Genomic DNA, 18,648 nt, shown 5'->3' with positions numbered 1-18,648 from the left:
GTTGGTTCTCCCGCCTTCTCTCTGGACGGAGCCACCCAAGAGTTGGACACACTTCGTACTCATCCATGTCACCCCAATGTCCTGGAAGCTGGGCGTTGCACATAGTAGGTGCTCAGGATGAGCTGAACGAGACCCTTTACTTTTGGAGAGTGGGGAAGTCTTCTCAAAGAGCGGCTCGAGCCGAGGCCAAAGCACTGACCCTGATGGAAGGGTGGCCTCGAAGGGCTCAGGGCACAGCCCTGTCATTGTCACGCATCCGTAGTGCTTCCCGCCTCTCCCAGGTGGCTGTTTATTCCTCAGGTGCTTGGGTGCGGGGAGGACAGATATTATCCCCAACAAGGCACCGACATGAGGGCTTCATCCGTAAAACGAGGACACCGGGCCCACCCCGTTTGACCTCACTCACCTCTCCCATCTCAAAGCCTCTAGGGCCCTAGGAGGCTGCCCTGGGCCCCCTGGGCTTGGATGGCGCACCCCTCACTGTGTGGAGCAGTTTCGAAGGGTCAATTCAGACCACAAAGTGTGCCCATGCCATGGACACAGAGAAAGGACAAGGCCTCTCGCTGCTGCACACGTGTTTTGTGTCTCGCTGACTAGGAACCAGGCCTCACACGTATGCATAGTGCATACTAAGTGCGTGGGTGTTTAGTGAGTTAGCTGGGTAGGCCTCTTTACACCAGCCTGATTGATTGAATGCAGGGAGAGGAGAGGCCAATGAATTCACCAAAAGGACCCCCAGAGCTGGGAGCCCCGTGTCCCTTAACAAGTGACTGGCTGCTCCCACACTCGGCCAGACTCCCCTTTTGATGGCTGAGGCCCCTAAACTTGGGCTTCAAGAGAAAGAGCCGGGGAGGGGCTGAATTCCAGGGCTGAGGGCACAGAGGCTGTCCCCAATGCTCCTGCATGCCAACTCCAGCACCGGGGGGGGGGGGGGGGGGGGGGGGGCGGGGGGCGGGGGGCGGGGATGCCAAGCAGGTTTGTTTACATCCGCCAGTGGATGGGACTGCCACCTTGAATAACTGAATTTCCTTCACACCTTAGGCAGACAGACCTACCCACTCGTCATCCACAGCCCTCCACATTTCCTGCCTCTAACCCAGTCAAAGGAAAACCCCAAATTTACTGTTATTGTTTGTCAACCCAACAGTCTCGCCCAAGACTCAGACACAGGCCCTCAACCTAAGGGCAGGAGCAGAGAGCCTGCCTAGACCACTGGCCCCGTCCAAACCTGGGGTTCCCTGTGCCCTCTGGGCACGGCAGCCCACCTGAGGGTGGGACCCTAATTGTGATAAAGGCCACCTGACACCTAGCACCTTAAAAAGAATTTAAATTATCTCCTTGAATTTCTCACAATGGCCACAGGGCATAGGAATATCACCCGTTTCATTGAAAAGGAAATTCTACTCAATGGAGAGGAATCCAGTCTGTGTCTGCCCTTCCCCCACCCGATCCCTAGCAAGAGGACTTCAGATATTTTTTCCAATTTGATTCCCCTCTGCTTAGCTGTGAGGCTTGGCAGAGGCATTTTCTTCTCTGAGGTTGTTTCCTCACAGGCCAATGGGAGGCTAGACTACCTCAGAGGGCTTTCATGATGCGAAAGATCAGGGAACTGGGCAACCTGAACTGGTGCCTACGAGTGTCCCTAAGCCCTCCCGCATCTCACACCACTTAAGGGTGTTCAAGAACCATGCCCTGTACCTCTCTACCCATCAGGCCACAAAAGTTCCACGCTCATCCCATCTGGGGGTTTAGCAGAAAGAGGTTAAGTTCCCCGTAGAGACAGGAAGGGCATCAGGGGCCAGGCCAGCGTGCATGGGGGGGAGTGGAAAGGCAAGGCAAGACCCCGCTCACCTAGCCGTCTTCCCTGAATGCCAACTCCAGGCCCATCCTCACGGGCCACAAAAGTGTCTTGCGCTGGGCTCACCCAGTGGAGGAGGTGAAACTCAGCATCAGTGTGTGGGGCAAGAGGCCGAGAGGGCTGAGACAGGCGTGGTGGAGCAGTGGTCCTTGAGTGCCCACATCCCAATCCTTGGACCTGAGTCACCTTCCGTGGCGAGAGTGCGTGCAGGTAGGATCCAGGGTGAGGGCCCCCTGGACTATCTGGGGAGGCCCAAATCCCTTCACACGGGTCCGTGGGAGCGGACACCCCTCCCTGGTTAGGTCAGAGAAAAGTGGTAACAGAGGGTCAGAGATATGCTGTGCTGGCTTCAAGGATGGAGGAGGAGGCCATGGGCCAGGGAATGAGGAAGTTTCTGGAAGCTGGAAAAGATAAGGCTACAGAATCTCCTGCAGCCTCCGAAAGGAATGCAGCTCTGCGGAGACTGGATCTTAGCCAGTTGGATCCTATCAGACCTCCGACCTACAGAGCTGTCGGTGTTACCTGCGTGCTGTTTTAAGCCATGAAATGTATTATGACAGCAACAGAACACTAGGCAGCCTCCCAGAGAGCAACTGGCTGACAACTCCCTTCCCCTCTCACCCTAAGTCCCTCCTGCCACCTCGTTCCCCCTCCCAGGTTCCTGTCACTGCTGACGCCTTCACAAGCTCAGACAATTTCTCTGGAAGCTAAAGCTTATGCTGGTTCATGTGAGCAGTGGTTTCCAGAGTGACCAGTAGTTTCAAGATGGGACCCAACCCCGGCTGTCCTTCCAGGCTTCGTGCAGGGACTACCGCCTGTGCCCATGGGTCTGAATGGAGGAGACGTGATCCACCCATGACCGAGGGTAAGGAGGCCTCACCTCTGGGCAGGAGACATGGTCTGCGGCTAGAGGCTCCCCAGGCCTTGGGATCCTAAGTTCCAGTCCAAGCCAGTCAACCTGACCTCCAGCAGGTCCCTTCATCCTCTCCATTGGTTCCCTCACTCGTAAAACAGGGATAACCGGATAACCGCCGGCATCCTCTCCTCCCCCTGCCCCCCTCCCACCCCAGCTCCGAGGGTCATGAGAAACGTGACACTCTCTGTCATCCTGGGATGGAGCCGTGTGGCCCTGCCACACCCCAAGTTATCATGTGATCTCAAATCCCATTCTGGGCCTCAGGCTTTTTTTATCTGTGAACTGAGAGGAACGGGTCACATGAACCCTGAGGCCTCTTCCAGCTCTGACCTGTTTCTGCCTGACCCCTACCGCCCCCTGCTGGAACCTTCAGGAACTACACCCACCTGCTCCCCTGGTCTCTTTCTGAGGATTTGAACCAAATTACTATCACTCACCCTCTTCTCCCTAGACCCCCATGCCAGTCGGCCTGGCTAGGCTGAGGGTGCCAATGTCTGGCTGTGGCTAAATAGGTGATGAAAGAATCGTGTGCCAAGAAGCAACTTGACTCCTGATTCAGTATTTGGCAAAAGGGCATGGGCTCCCCAGCTCTTATTGGCATTTCCACCCTGCTCCAAAGGAGAGCAGCATTGATATCCCTGTACCAGACACACCTGGCCAGGCCTCGACAGGGCAGGCGCTGGCTGCTGCTTGCCCAGGAGGCCCTCCTCTCCTCGTCCCCTCATGTCTCCTCCAGTCGTCTTCTCCCCTCTCTTCCTATTCCTTCCCCTCCCCTCCCCTCTCCTCCCCTTCCCTCCTCTCCCAGGACTCCCAGCCCATAGAACCACTCTCCACTGTGGGAAGAGGAGAGGTGGGGGCTCAAGGGCTAAGGCCCATGAAAGAAGAGAAAGAAAACCTTTCAACTATTAAATCTGTTTAGTAAAGACAGTTTCGCTCATACAAAACAATAGTTTACAACAATCTAAGTGCTGGACACACCATCAGACACGGAGGCGCTGCAGGCACTGGAGCCCTGGAGCCCACCCCAGGGCAGAGAAGACCTGAGTGCCCCCCTGCCCTGAGGGAGATGAAAACTGAAGTATTACTGCCACACCACCCCAAGGGACCATGGCACCAAGGACCTCTCCCCACTCTCCAGTAATACTGGGGGAGGGCCTCCCCCCACACACTGGCCTGGACACAAGAAACCAAGCTGTTTGGGGCAGGGGGGAGTGGCTAATGGGTAGGGCAGAGTCGGGGCATCTTTGGTGTGAAGACCCCCCCACCCACTAGGCCACACAATGGAAATGTGTGGGAGGCCACAAGGGTGGTGCTGCCTTTGCCCAATGCCAGAGCCCAGGGCAAAGCGCAGACGCTGTGTCCCGTACAAAGTGCCCAGGTTCCCCCCGGTGAGCTGAGAGGAGGCCTGCTGAGAGATGGCTAAAAATGTAAGAAAAATAAGCAATGGGCGAACAAAGGCAGGAAGGGGAAGCAGAGGTTACTCGGTAGATGAGCGCCTCAGAGGCGTAGGACCAGCACTAAGTGGGGAGATGGAGGGGGCGGTCCAGTCTTCCTGATTCGGCCAGTGCTAAGTCACTCCTCTCCACCTCCCGGACCAGCTAACAGAGACAGGCACGCAGGCCCGGCTCCGAGTCTGTTCAGGCTTCCAGGCACCGTGGCAGGTGCACCACGGGTGGGGCGGGCAGGCCCAAGGAGGGAAGGTTCCTGAGCCACAGCAGGACCCCTCCCTATGCAGCCCTGCCTGCCCCTGGCCCCACAAATGCGCAGTCCTAGGCACACACGCACAGGCACGCGCACACACACACACATGCATGCACGCACGCACGCACTCACTCCTATCCGTCTGGCACACTGGTGATGTCGAGGGATCCAGTAGGAGGTGGTGGCATCCTGGCCCCAGACCTCCATGGCCTTGAGCGCCAGGCGCCTCGGCCAGCGGGGAGCTGAGGCTGTAGTGGGGAAACGGGGCAGATGGGACGACACAGGGACACTCCCTACAACAGTTTCCACAAATACCCTTTAACAAGAGGAAGGGGTTTGGGGGAGAGGGGGAGTGGGGAAAGGGCAATAAAAGAAGTTTCATAAAAATCCTAAGTCAAATCACTGATAAAACTGCAGACTGAGCACAGGTTCAAGAGCATCTGCTCCCTCCTCTGCACGCCCTCCAGACCCCGGCCCCTCCCTCCGGGTGGCCAGAGTCGAAGGCAGGAGTCAGCCTCTCATGAGGTTCTGGGCTCCGAGAGCAGTGGGCAGTCTGTGTCTTCATTTAAAAAACAGATTCAGGTCGAAAGTTATTGCTTGTCCTCCAGCGGAGAAGGACGGGCTGAGCGGTCAGTGAGCGAGGGCCGCAGCCTCCAGGGCCCGAGCCTTCTTCCGCCTCTTCAGAAGCAGAGGGTTGGAGGCATCTTCTATCTTTTTTATCTTGATCTGCTCGTAGTCGACACGCATGGTGGCCAAGGCACTGGTCATCTCCTCCTGGGGGGAAGGGGTTCCACCAACAGAGATGTGAGAGACATAAGCAAAGGCAGAGTGAGCCTGGCTGGTGTGGCTCAGTGGTTGAGCATCGACCTATGAACCAGGAGGCCATGGTTCAAATCCCGGTCGGGGCACATGCCGGGGCTGAGGCTCGATCCCCAGTGGGGGGCGTGCAGGAGGCAGCTGATGGATGATTCTCTCTCATCATTGATGTTTCTATCTCTCTACCTCTCCCTTCCTCTCTGAAATCAATAAAAATATATTTTAAAAAACAAATAAAGGCAGGATGAGGGCAACCAGAGCAGAGGGAGGCTGGCTAGTGGGTTCAGGACCAAAAGCGGCCTCAGCCCTGGGCTGGGTCAACTGAGTCGCCACCGCCGCTGCCGCTCTCCGGGAGCCCTCCAGGGACCCCGCAGGAAGGCGGGAAGAGCACTGGCCAAGGAGTCAGGAGACCTGGGCCTGGTCTGCCCCGGCCAGTCATCAGCTGTGTGACCTTGAACAGCTCATTCCCCTCTCTGGGCCCGTTTCCTCATCTGCAAAATGAGAAGACAGTACCTCTGAGGTCCTTTTAGAGACCCAGGGCCTAGAGAGCTTGTAGGAAACAGCCCCCTGAGTTTAGACCGGAACAGAGACTCCTCTGCCCCAACCTGGTCGGGAAAGTGGCTCAGACTCGCTGTTCTTGTTGTAACAGAACCCTCTGGGTGAGAGAATGCAGAACCAAATCCTCCCCGGCCAGCACCACCAGGCACCCCGTGCCCTCTCGGCCCGTGGTTCCCTCACCTTGACATCCTCCCACCGCTCCTTGTCCTCCTTCAGGACCCGGCTGGTGTGCAGTGGGGTTTGAGGAACCTTTGTTGATTGCTGAGGGGAGAAAACAGGGTCCAAGTGAAACCTGGGCTGCGCAGAGTCCTGGCTAAGCCCTGGCCCCAGGGACAGTCCCCAAAGACCCAGGTCTCCCTGGCTGCCGGGCTTACCATGATCCAGGGGTGGTTCATGAACTCCGTGATGGTCATTCTCTGAGTGGGCTCTGTTTTCAGCAGGTTCCGGATGAGCATCTTCACTGTGGGGGTGACACAGGGACACAGGCAGCTCAGGGCCCCGCTCCCTCTCCTGCTGCTCCCCATGCACACGCGCGCGCACACACATACACACACACACACACACACACACGGGCTCTTTACCTTCCTCTGATACTTCTGACCACTCTGGGTTGGGAAACTCATACTGGCCCATTCGGATGCGAGTCTTCATGCCCGGAGAGATGGCAAGGCCATGGTTGGAATAGAAGGGTGGGTACCCACACAGCCTGAGCCGAGGGAAGCAGAAGAGAGGGACAGAGCTGATGTTATTTAGGGGCTCTGCACCAGGAACAGGGTGAGAAACAGATTTCTTGTAAAGGTCACGGGGAAACGGGGACACGTTGATTCAGACACGATACAGAAATTCAGGACAGGGCCCTGATTCCTACATACCAAGTACCTAAACCACACATTTCCCTGCCCACCGGCTAGTTTATACTCATCACTTAGCTCTCAGATCCACTAGCATTGAGAGCGGGGGGGGGGGGGGGGGGGGGCGTGCAGGAGATTCCCAGGGAATCCCCATCCAGAAGGGGAATGCTAACCCTCACCTCTTCCTCACAACCCAGAGAGGAACAGGCTTCCTCCCACCTTGGCCCCGCCCCGACCCCGGGGTCCCTCCCCGGCACACTCACAGGATGTACATGATGACACCCAAGGACCACATATCACAGGACTTGTCATACTTCTCTGGGCCCAGCACTTCTGGAGCTGCAAACCAAAGGACAGTGTGGATGGGCCTGGCCCTTGGACACGCGGATCTACCCGTTTTTCTGTGGATGATGCTCCCAGCCCAGACCATCAGCCCGTCATGATGGGACTGTAGCTGGGGGTGGGAGGGGAACACCTGTAGCCCAGCCCCGGAGCTGAAGGAGGAGAGCAAAGACCCTCCTCCCAGTGGAACTCAGGACTAGAATCTTAAGATAATTCTTGGCAAGAGCCTTTCAGACGCACGATGTCCTTTTACTTTGACAAACACATTTGAGAGTTTATTCTGTGCCAGTCAGCTAAACGCCAGACCACTGGGCATCTGATGGAGATGACAGCTCCTCTTGGGAAAGTGCCCATGTGCACAAAACCCTGCCTCGACCTCAGATAGTGTCCTAGGACACCCCAATCCCAGCCCATCCATTCAGGTCACACGGAACCAGCGCCACACAGGGCCAGAGGACACGCCTCTCCTGGGGCCTGGGGCTCCAAGGCCGAAAGAAGAGGGTTCAACAGAAGCTCAGGGGAAGGACGAGCCTGGATTCCCCTGGACTTACCCACATAGTAAGGCGTATAACAAGGAGTGGTCAACGAGTTGTGGCTGGTGGTTTCCTTGGCAAAGCCAAAATCGGTGAGTTTCAGGATGGCATTGGGCCTTTTGGAGGTGTATAAGAGATTCTCGGGCTACAGAGAGAGGCAGAGAAATAGCAATCCTGTCTGAGGGCTATCGGAGACCAAAAGGGTAAAGATGACTTCCCTCCTTCCTCGTCCACAGCCATCTGTCGGGCCCCAATGATCTGCACACCATCAGCTGTGACCAGCTCCCTGCCTTCCCAGAGCTTGGAGACAAGAGGCTCATGAAGAGAACCAGCAGGACATCCCACAGGGCAGAGAAACCACAGGTGTGGCTGTGCAGTGCTGACCGAGGACCACAGGGCTTCCGACTGGGTTTGGGGGTTTGCCCAGAGAGGGCAGGCTCTGTGGAGCAGAGAATAGCACCCTGCCCCACCCTGCCGTCAGGAACCAGGCAGCAAGGGGCTGACGACTCTGGCAACCCTTCCGTGGGCCCTCAGCAGCACCTGAGCGGGGAGGGGGCAGGGTGATGAACAGCTGGTACCTTGACATCCCGATGAGCAATGTTGATTGAGTGCAAATACTGAATGGCCTCACCGATGCTCTTCATGATTTCTGAAGCTTCTGTGGAGGAGAGGAAAGAAAGTCACACGGTGTGTCATTAGGGTTGAAAACTCAGGCACCCGGGCTCAGCAGAGGACGGCAGCCCTGGCAGTGAGCGGGAGGAGGCGGGAGCCTCAGCAAGCCTCACCGAGGGCAGGCACTGCAGAAGGTCCCCTTCAGTCACCCGCTGCCCTGCCTGCCCGAGGCCTGTCCCGCAACAGACCCTTTCTACCTCTTTCTGTGAATGCCTGGTCTCCTCGGTCCTGGATTCGGCTGAAGAGTTCTCCACCATCCAAGCTGAAACAAAGCCATGGTCAGATCTCGGGAACACCCCCCCAACCACTCTCCATCACCCCCCGACCCCCGAAAAATCCGTGAGGGGCCTGGGCAGGGAGTGGGAGGCTGGCCAGGAACAGAACCGCAAGGCTGCTTACCACTCCATGACGATGAGCAGGCACTTCCTCCCCGCGTACAGATTCTCATAGACGTCCACAATCCGCACGATGTGTGGGCACTGGGAGGCCCGCCAGTGCAGCTCCACCTCGCGCCGAGCCTTGGGGCAGTCCTGCAGCATCTACAATCCAAACAGCCGCCCCAATAACTGCACTGTCTCAGGAGGGGGCAGCTAGCTGCTGCCCCACATGGCCTATTCCAAGGCCCTGCCCATATGCCGGCTGGCATCCCCACCAATGTGCCCTAAACTCCCCACTACCACTGACCCCCTACCAAGCCAGTCTCCTTGGCATTTTCCCTGGCAGCTCCTTCTTCTAAATCCTGACTTGGAGCTTTTTAGCTCCCTTATCTGCTCTAAAAGAAACCCCAAATGATCCCTGGGGGCCTTGACAGTCTACCCAACTAAAGGCATAGAGTCAATTGTAGGAGGCAGGCAGAAGCGAGGCACTGGAAGACGGGGATAGAGAAGGCATGGGAGCAAGACAGACTGAGGAAACCCAATCCAATCTGGAGAGACTCAAGAATTTATAAGCAAAGGTACCTCCACGATCCCTCAAACCCAGCACACCAAATCCTGAGCAAGTTCTTTCCACCTGTCGTTTACTTCATTCAACCAACAGGTGGCCTCGGAGTCAACGCAATGTATTGAGAATCCAGGTTCCTATGAGGTCTGCAGCCTTGAGCAAGTTATTTACCACACCACGCCCCATTCACATCCCCTCTTCTTCCATGGACCAGGTGGCCAGGGGCATTAAAGGAGCCTGGATCCCACATGCGTCTCATGAATCTCAGGGGCTGAACCTTGACTAGTCCAAGCCAGTCTCCCTATGTCCAGGCCCTTCACTAGTGACTGGCTTGGGAATAAGCCCAAGACCTGATGTCGGCCATGAACTTTGTAGGAGATCTGCTGAGAGGCCTCTTAAAGGGAGCACAGGGACCGTACATCACCTCTCCCACATATGGCATCTGGGACCGAGGCAGTCACCTTGGTGCCATAGGGGAACAGTCTAAGAGGATGAACCAACACACCGAGGAAGACAACCAGGAGAGGTGGCAACTGCCTGGGTCCTTGCTGACACCACCACACATCCCTCAAGGCTTCTTTGTGGTAAGAGACATCCTGATACATCCCTTAATAAATGGGGATAAATCTGTTGTAAGGATTAAATGAAAAAGTTCTGCACAATGCCTAGCAGAGTGCCTGGCATGTGCTCAGTAACAGTAGTCGTCATTCTCATTATGGAATGTCTGCCAAGTGCACAGTGCAGATGCCAAAATAATTAAGATAAGGACCCTCACAGACTTACCAACTGTGGGAAGTCAAGATTAGCGCTACAGTACACACCCAACTTCTCTGGGCATTTGGAGGGCTGGGGTGTGAGGAGGCAGTGGGGCTAAGCAGGAAATGGACAGGCACAAGGGAAGGCTGACAGCAGAGAACAACAGCGGGAACCAGGGCTGACCAAGAGGGAGCGGAGCTGGGCCGGGTGGGCGAGCTAAGGCACCTGTGGAAAGTGGGTGAAGCTTGGTAAGTAGGATCAGATGGCCAAGATGGAGCGGATTAGTGGGGGCACTGGAAGGCAAACACGGGGATTTCCAACAATTAAACTAGCACTCATCTATGCTGTGGTCCATGGTATGCTCGGCCTTTTCTAATTTTGCAGTAATTGCCCCGTTACAGGATGAGGAAACGGAGGCTCAGAGAAATGTGTCCCAGGCTCAGATTCGGGGAAACGCAGAGCCAGGGCTGGAATCCAGGACTGGGGGATTGCAAAGCCCATGCCTTTTGTACCGTAGTACACTACGCGACTTTCAGAGAAGAGATGGAGGCCAAGACTTGTCAGTCTCAGACTGCCAACTGCAGGCTGACTGCAGAGGCAACAGGTGCCCAGTTAACTCAGTCTTGAGCAGGCAAGAGGCAAGGTCCCCATAGGATCACACTGTCACCTAGTGGCCATATGAGGACATTGCATAGGTCCTGGGTTCTGCCACCCTCAACTTCATTCATTTGGATGGACCAGGAAAAAAATGCATTTTCCTTTCCCAAGCTCTATGAGGAGTAAGAGGAGGCACTGGCGGATTTTATGTGCATGTAACAATTCCACAAGCGTTCAGTGAGCTCCTACTATGGGCCACACATTGTGCTGGATGTCAAGATCAAATAGAAGGCTCCCGATCTGAAAAGAACTCGAGCTGGTGGTGGGGGACGCACTAGGAAGGTAGGCAGAAAATACTTATAACCCACTGAGATAATGTGCTGTAAGACTGAGAAGTTCAAAGGATTCAGGAGCAATAGTTTTCAGAGCAGCCAACCGGGAAGGACCTCTATCGCCCCCTACAGGCACATAGGAATTAAGGCTCAAAGAAGAAGAAACAAAGTTGTCAAATTACTCAGAGGCAATATGAGGTCATGGATCAATTTATGGTTGCATCATAGCCTTGCAGAGATCCTTACCTTTCTATGTCTGTTTCACATCTGTAATTTAGGGGGGCTAATCCCCACCTGGTCCCCTGCCTCCTAGAGCCATTGCAAGCAACTAATGCAATACTGCCTCTAAGAGTGTTTTGTTCTCAGGCACTCATCCCTGAGCCCACAGCACAGCTGCCACAGGGGCCTCTCCATCACATCTGTGCTGAGGCTGGAGCACGTGGGTTAGCCAGCACAAGTCATCAGCAGGACTGTAGGCTGGGTTTCTGTCTGTAGCCTGGTGACCACCACCTGGGAACCAGCTCCAAACTCTAACCAAACAGAGCTGTGCTAAGCGAAGAAGCAACAAGACCAAACCCAAGAGCACACCCCTCAGCCCCTCCTGAAATGGGAGCACACATTCCCAGTTCCTTTCCTTCTGCCTGAGACACGTTAGCGTATGTGGCGCCAGGCAGGCACATTCCATCTCCAGGCTTACACACATTTCCTCAGCTGCAGAGGAGCTGGGTGGACCTAGTATATAACACCTGGCCTTGGAATCACACACATCTGGCGTCCCAGGTCTGCACTTCCCAGCTGTGTCAGGGAAGCCAACCTACGTTTCTGAAACGGGTGTCCTCACCTGTCAAACTGGATTCAATTTAACAAAAGAAGTACATTGTGGAAAGAGTAGCAATTCTCAATTCTCAGAGAAATATAATAAAAATTTCCCATGAAGACTGGTAACTGACATCCAGGCACATGCTTATCAGAAGTCCCTGAATGGATATGAAAACCAACGCAAGCAATGAAAGCAAGACCTTCAGAGCAGTCAGGAGGGCAGGCTGGCTGACGTCAGGGCAGAGCCAGGAAGAGCCAAAGAGGCTTGGTGGACAGCTGTGGCGCGCAGAGAGCCTGGAGAGAGGAAATCAAGAACGTGCTAATCTGGAGTACAGGGCTAAGTAAAGAACAGCAGGAGGTGCCTGAGCTCAGCCAGAGAGAAGAGACGAGGAGAGAAAGCAGGATTCCCGAGGTGTTAACAGGGCAACCAGCAGAGGTGCGGTGGCAGGTTCAACCAGAAGCAGAGAGAGGACCTAAGGAAGGTTCCGCCTGGGCGTGAAAAAGGACACAGGCGGCCGGGGGCGAGGACTACCGCCCTGAGGGCCTGAATCTGAAGGGAGAAAGTGTCTTCCCACTAAAAAGCGATACAGGCTCTGAGGCAAGGAATGCCTGGAAGAGCCTGTGAAGTATTTTAAGCCCACGCTAAACCTGGAACAGATACGGTGACGTCCCTCCTCCCTCCACGTTCTCTTGCGCTGTAGGCGAGATTGCTGCCTTGTGCTGCATGGGCCAGGCTGCAAGCCCACCTGCCAGTGCGGCAGGGGCCAGGGAGCGGGCCACAGAGTCCGTTACTGGGGGCACCTCTAGAGTGAGGGTGGCAATAACGGAGAAATGGGAGCGCTCCCAAAATATTGTCCCCTGCCTTTCTGTCTTTCCAGAACCTGGAGGGAGGCAGGACGGTCCCCCTTATCTCCCCACCCATTTCCCAGCATGCGTTCACATGGAAAGACTGGAGCAGAGCCAGGGCAAAGAGAAGAAACAGGCCGGGCCTGAGGCCTGCTCACCAGCGAGGCAGACATGAGGACGGGAGGAAGAAGCCAGGCCCCAAGGGAGCACCCCCCTTCACAAGCTCCACCACCACGTTCATCCCTTTGTGCCTCAGTTTCCTATCTGTCAAACAGGACAGTAACAGTACCCATCCACGTTAAATCAATTAACACGCACGTATTATGTGTTACTAAGAATGGTTCCTGGCACCTGGTAAGCACTGCACTAGTGTTTGCGATGGTTATTCTGACCCCTCCTCCCCTCTGCTTCCCCCACTATTAGAGTCCCATTGGGGTGCCGAGTTGGAATCCCACTCCTGCCCACCTCATTTAGGTGTTAGCACTGGGCAGAGCGGGGGACCCAGAACACAGGGAGGGAAGCAGGCTTTGGCATCCTAGCCCTGAGCTCTCCTGCTCCCTCCCTATGCCACCTAAACTGGACAGCCGGAGCGGGCTGCAATGTAATGAGGGAGGAAGCCATCCCTTCCCAAGACTGACCCGGTGCCAAGAGTGATGCAAAAGTCAATGAGGCGCTGTGTTGTAGGTGTGCGGTGCTCTTTGCACAGGACAGCCTCTGCACTCCCAGTAGGTTAGTAGGCGCCATCCCCCAACCTGTCCCACATGGAGAGGGCTGAGGCTGACCTGGATGCTTCCCAGGTAGAAGAAAGGAGGACTTGAGAAGGAGGCTTGCTGCACGTGCGATGGCGCAATCTTAGCACAGAGCAGCCAGACATTAGCAGCCTCAGAGCCAGAGGAGCAGGGAGCCTGCTCCCAGGAGTGCTCTGCGTTGCTGGGGTGTAAGTAGTTGGAATGGGGAACCCTCAGAGCCATCCTCACACCCACCCCAAGAGGAAGCATCCTATTTTATAAATAGCAAAACTCAGGCTCAGAGGCACTAAGCGATTAGTTCAAGGCCTTTCAGCCAGTAGTCCGTGGCAGGGTTGGAATATGAACTCCATTCTCACTGCTCCCACAGCCTCCTGCCCACCACCCATGGCAAGGCAAAGGGCACAAATCTGTCCAGGGCTGTGGTACAACAGCCGAAAGTGGGGGCTGAAATGGGCGTATGCCTTAAAGTGCAAACCTTGGATCTTGAAATTACTGTTAGAATTTTACCCTCAGGTACTAAAGGTACTAATCATAGGTGGAGCTTTAAGGGTGTGTGTGTGTGTGTGTGTGTGTGTGTGTGTATCCCAATAGTTGTTTCCTCACCTAGAAATGGCTAACAAGTTGAGTGCCCAGCAATAGCAAGAGATTTATCTATCAATCTGTAATATTCAGATGAGGCTTCAGAATATTTACTAGAAATGGATTCCTAAGTCTCTATTAGCTTCTCGGTCACCATCATTGTCATTGTCTATTTTTTTCTTTTGCAGTACAAGTTCCAACCTATAATTTCCTTAAATTTATTTACAAAAAGTATCTGATAGTAAGCAGAAGAGCAAGTTACAAAGCCTTATGTACAGCACAGTCCTCTATGTATATTTATTTATATCTGGGCATATATATGCACATAGATATACATAGCATGTGTGTCTATAACAGGAAGAGCATTCATACTCAGTAAAATGTTAATGGTAATTATATCTTTATTTAATGGTGATTTATAATTAGTACATGTACTTTTTAAAGAGGCAAAGAAGCTTAGCTCTCCAAATTTTAATCGGAGGCGTCATCCACACCCCTATATGGCCAGGGAGCCGCTCGGGGCTGCCAGGCAGCTCTGCCACGCGACTCAGCCTCACCAAGTCTATGGACCTAGAATCTCGGAGTCTTGAGCAAGAAAGCAGCTCAGGCCCAGGGGAGGTGATAAGGAGAACTGAGTGCAGCTGTTCAATCTCAAAGATCTTTCAGCCTACCCCCTGGGAAGCTGGGTCCCCCACAGCCCTGTACTAGTGAAAAGGGAGGTGTGAGCTCAGGAGGCTGCAGGACCAGAACACAATGTCCTTACATCACTTTTCACCTCTGCCTCCTCCCTGGACCTGGAGCCAGGGAGGGACATGGGGAGGAGACACAGCACACGCAGTACTCGATCTCACCTTCCCAGAATACCATTCCTCAGCAAAACCTGGAGTATGTGCCACACGCTGGTGTGGGAAATGCTGGGATATAACCGAGAACATGACAGGAAGGCCTGTGCCCTCACGGGACTTACATTTTAATGCACGAGGTACACAATAAACAAGTGGCTGTGTTTTGTTTTGTTTTCATTGTGCTTTGTGCTGCAAAGGAAATAGGGAGCTGCCACCAAGTCAGCGCTGATGGTGGGGAGTCTCATTCCCCAAATTACAGAGCTGCCCGAAGGCTGGGAGCCGTGTCACAGTCCCTCTTCATCCAGCCCAGCTCAGGAACACAGGAGATGACAAACAGATAAGTCTTGGTTGAAATGACGATTTCCCTCCATACCTACTGGGGGTGGGAGGATCCCCCATTCCGGAACCTTGCAAAGCTCAGTGAGGAGCAACTGATGGTCCTCCCCTAGAAACTGGTCTAAACATAAAATCTCACAGATTTGTTTAACCTTAGAAGGTCACCATAATAAAAGATACAGAGAAGTACATCATTGGGGGTTCCTCCTGTTGCACACATCCCCAAACATTTGATTGGAAGGTAAAAGCCTCTACTTGCTACTGACTTTCATTCATGTGCTGGGGGAGGGGGAAATCCCCACCCAAAACAAAGCTAAAACTTACAACGGGAAAACCAGTTCCAAAAGCCTTAAAACAACCACGCCATGCTGCCCAGAAGACGAGCAAACCTTTCCTGGGGTCCCCGCCCTCAACCTCCAGGACCTTCCCGGGGTGGCTACACAGGACCGAGGTTCAGTGAACAGGCCAGAGCCTTAAAACTCACACCGTCAATGACAATACTTTTTAAATGTTTGCAACGCATGATGGGTAAGAGGCTAACTTAACTCCGGCAAATCAATTGTAAAGGATTAAGAATCCAAAATAAAAATGAGCACAGAATTCTTATTTCAAAGACAAAGAAACACAGATGGCCCAACGGAAGATACTTGATGCAACTCATCACAAGAGAATGTTTGTAAAGACAATGATCGCAATTTCACCAGAATGGCGAGATTTCAAAATGTTTGACCAAAAACAACAAAATAAAGCTCCGGGGTTTATGCAAAGATTTGGGAAGGAAAGGCACTCTCTCATATAATCAGTAGGGAAATAATTTTTTAGAGGAGTTTGGTCATATATATCAAAACTGTAAATGTTCAAACCTTGGACCCAGCACCTACCCAGCTAGGAAATCACCCTACAGATGTGTCCCTAAGTAATTTTAATGGCAAAAAGGGAACTGGTAACACCCCCCCTGGCCCTAAGGAGCTGGTGGGATGGATGGCGGAGATGCATGCGCCCGTACTGCAGGCCTGGGGGAGGGAGGCCACCCAGCCTGGGGAGAATGGGTGTTAAGGAAGGGCAAGCAGAGAACAGGACACACTTTAGCTTCACCCTAATGTTCTAATTTTTTTTTTTTTAATGGAACTGCATACACATTACGTAACTGACTTTTAAGGTATAATCAGAAAGACACCAAAAGGTTAAGCAGGGATTAATTATAAATGGTGGTAAGATAGCTGACAATTTCCTGTTTGGTGTTTTTCTTTTAATTTCCAAAAATAAAATACCAAACAGAATATAAAACGCAATCCTATTTGGATGTTTTCATTGTCATCGTTGTTTTGCTCGTTTTTTAAGGCAGAGGGAGGAAAGATATATGGACTTGTGGGTGCCTAAAATTTTTCCAGAGGAATTTACCCCCCAAAAATATGTTAACAGTGTTAACCACTAGGGTACAGTAGATACTGGAGAGAAGACTGTATTTATCTTTTTTTTCCGTTTTTTGTTGTGTTTTTTTTTTCATTTTAGATCTATTGTTTAAATATTTACCATCTGCACGCATTTTTAATTAAGGGTTTACATTCTAACATGCAGTTTGCCTCAGGCCTTAATTTGACCCCTGACCTGACAGTGACACAGTTACATGTCCCCCAAAGCAAGCCAATCTTCCTGTAGAGAAGGTGAGCGAGGACGGGGAATCCCACACTGGCCACAGGAAGAAGGGCCTGGTGAACTCTAAGTATGAGGGTACCTCAGTTGATGTAAAGGCTGGCCATCTTCCTGGAGAATTCAACCAAAATATGATAAAAAGCTGGCCCAAGGTCCAAATCACCACTCCTGGCGTACATGGCTGTGAGCACGAACACAGCGGGTGAGTCTGGGGTGGGAAACTGAAAGACTGGAGCACACAGATAGTTCTGTGTCTTCTCGCAGATGATTACGACTTCGAAAGAGAAAGAGGAATTTTCGTGTATTCTGCACCGCATGTGTCAGGTGCACTTTATATATAGAAAATAAGCGGTATGCAAGCCTCCTAAGGACTCTCTGAAACAGGCGACTGCTGGCTCCACTTTCAGGTGTGACCACCAAGCCCAGTGAAGTTACCTGCCCAAGGCCACCTGCTGGAAAGTGGCAGGGCCAAGACTCACACCCAGTTCAGACTCTAACCTCCACGTTCTTTTCTTTTGTTCTCACTACAAAGGAGGCTTTGCCAAACCCTGGGCTGCGAACGTCAGTTTACTGTTGCCCTGTCCCATGCTCCTCCATGTCTCCCCTGCCTGCGCTGTTCACTGGCCTCTCCCCCGTTACCTGTGAATCTGTCAGCCCAGCACAGAGCTCAGTGCAGAAGACGAAAAGGGCAGACTGCACATCAGAACAAAGTTACAGGTGAGGCCTGCGACAGCATCCGAGGAATCGCTTCCCCAGGGAAGATGGGGGAAGAAGGAAACACACTGAACTCTCCAGCTGGCGTTAAGCTACAATCTGAGTGGCAGGAAGAAAAATGCCACATTCTCTGTAGTATCTAGGTATGACTTTTGAAAATCCAGAGATGGAGAAACTACCAAGAGAAATTAAGTCGGAAGGGGGTCAGGAACATTGCTTCTGGCCTACGCAGCCTCCATCAATTTGACCCCGTACAACTGATAAAAGCAAATTTAAATGTTTCATTGGGAATGACAAATGCCATCTCATCTTCATCACCCCAACTTAAGGAATAAGATTCCTGACAAGTATACCTAATCAACAGATCTAATGGGAGGTGAGGAAGTGGAGACACAGAGACACACACAGACACACACTCACAGATGCATACCCACCACCCCTGAAAATAATTCCACAGTTCCACTCGCCTAAGAGTGAAGGATAGCCGAGGGGGACAGAAGGAAAAAGAACCATAAGTGGTAACATATGAGAGAATAATACATGGTCAGGAAAAGATATAAACTGATCTTTCCTACACAGTCAGCAAAAAAGGGCCAGACACAAGACAGAGCTGCCCAGCGTGGACACAAGGACATCTGAGAAAGAGACGTCAATCTTTTCTTGCTAAGAGCAGGGCACCAGATAAATTATTGCCTTGCTTTACTAAGAGTTTACCTCTCACGCAGCCAATGATGCAAGGAAGGGAACTACAACCCTAAACCCAATTCTGACCAGGGAGCAAAGTCTAGTCAATTGTGTAAAAAAAAAAAAAAAAAAAAAAAAAAACAACAACAACAATAAAAAACACACAAAAATAAAATAACTTTAGTTAGCAAAAACAATAATAAGAATACCACAATAGGAAGTAACCTTGTCATATTACAGTTCAAAGGAGGGAAGAAAAAACCTGGGGACAAAAACAATTGGTTAGCCTAGACTTCCAGATGTTGACACAAAGGAACAGATGAACAGGGAAATCCCAAAAGGGAATGCATTTTAAAAAATATGCCCTGATCTTTAACACATGGATTGTGATCATCGAAAGCACATAATCCTGAAAAAGAAACCAGAAGCAGAAAAAGAAAGAAAGAGGGAGGGGGAGGGGAGGGGGAGGGGAGGGGAGGGGGAGGGGGAGGGGAGAGGGGAGGGGAGGGGGAGGGGAGGGGAGGGGAGGGGGGAGGGAGGGGAGGGGAG

The 18,648-nt window shown here is 52.7% G+C and overlaps 1 protein-coding gene across 1 annotated transcript in view; it reads right to left on the bottom strand.

Moving 5' to 3' along the window:
• Positions 1–3,670: 3,670 nt before the first annotated feature.
• MAPKAPK2 (MAPK activated protein kinase 2) overlaps positions 3,671–18,648 on the bottom strand; it is a 43,425-nt gene continuing 28,447 nt past the window's right edge. The window contains exons 2-10 of the mRNA XM_080648775.1: positions 8,647–8,786; positions 8,445–8,509; positions 8,154–8,233; positions 7,594–7,720; positions 6,964–7,039; positions 6,431–6,555; positions 6,224–6,309; positions 6,030–6,110; positions 3,671–5,249 (exon numbers count right to left, since the gene is read on the bottom strand). Of these exons, the coding sequence (XP_080504901.1) occupies positions 5,106–5,249; positions 6,030–6,110; positions 6,224–6,309; positions 6,431–6,555; positions 6,964–7,039; positions 7,594–7,720; positions 8,154–8,233; positions 8,445–8,509; positions 8,647–8,786 (924 nt within the window). The 3' untranslated portion in view covers positions 3,671–5,105. The remainder of the gene's footprint in view (positions 5,250–6,029; positions 6,111–6,223; positions 6,310–6,430; positions 6,556–6,963; positions 7,040–7,593; positions 7,721–8,153; positions 8,234–8,444; positions 8,510–8,646; positions 8,787–18,648) is intronic.

This window comes from Plecotus auritus, assembly GCF_963455305.1.
Source record: "Plecotus auritus genome assembly, chromosome: 12".
Lineage (NCBI taxonomy): Eukaryota > Metazoa > Chordata > Mammalia > Chiroptera > Vespertilionidae > Plecotus > Plecotus auritus.
The sequence above is the reverse complement of the archived record's forward strand: the minus strand, read 5'-3'. Positions and strand labels throughout refer to the sequence as shown.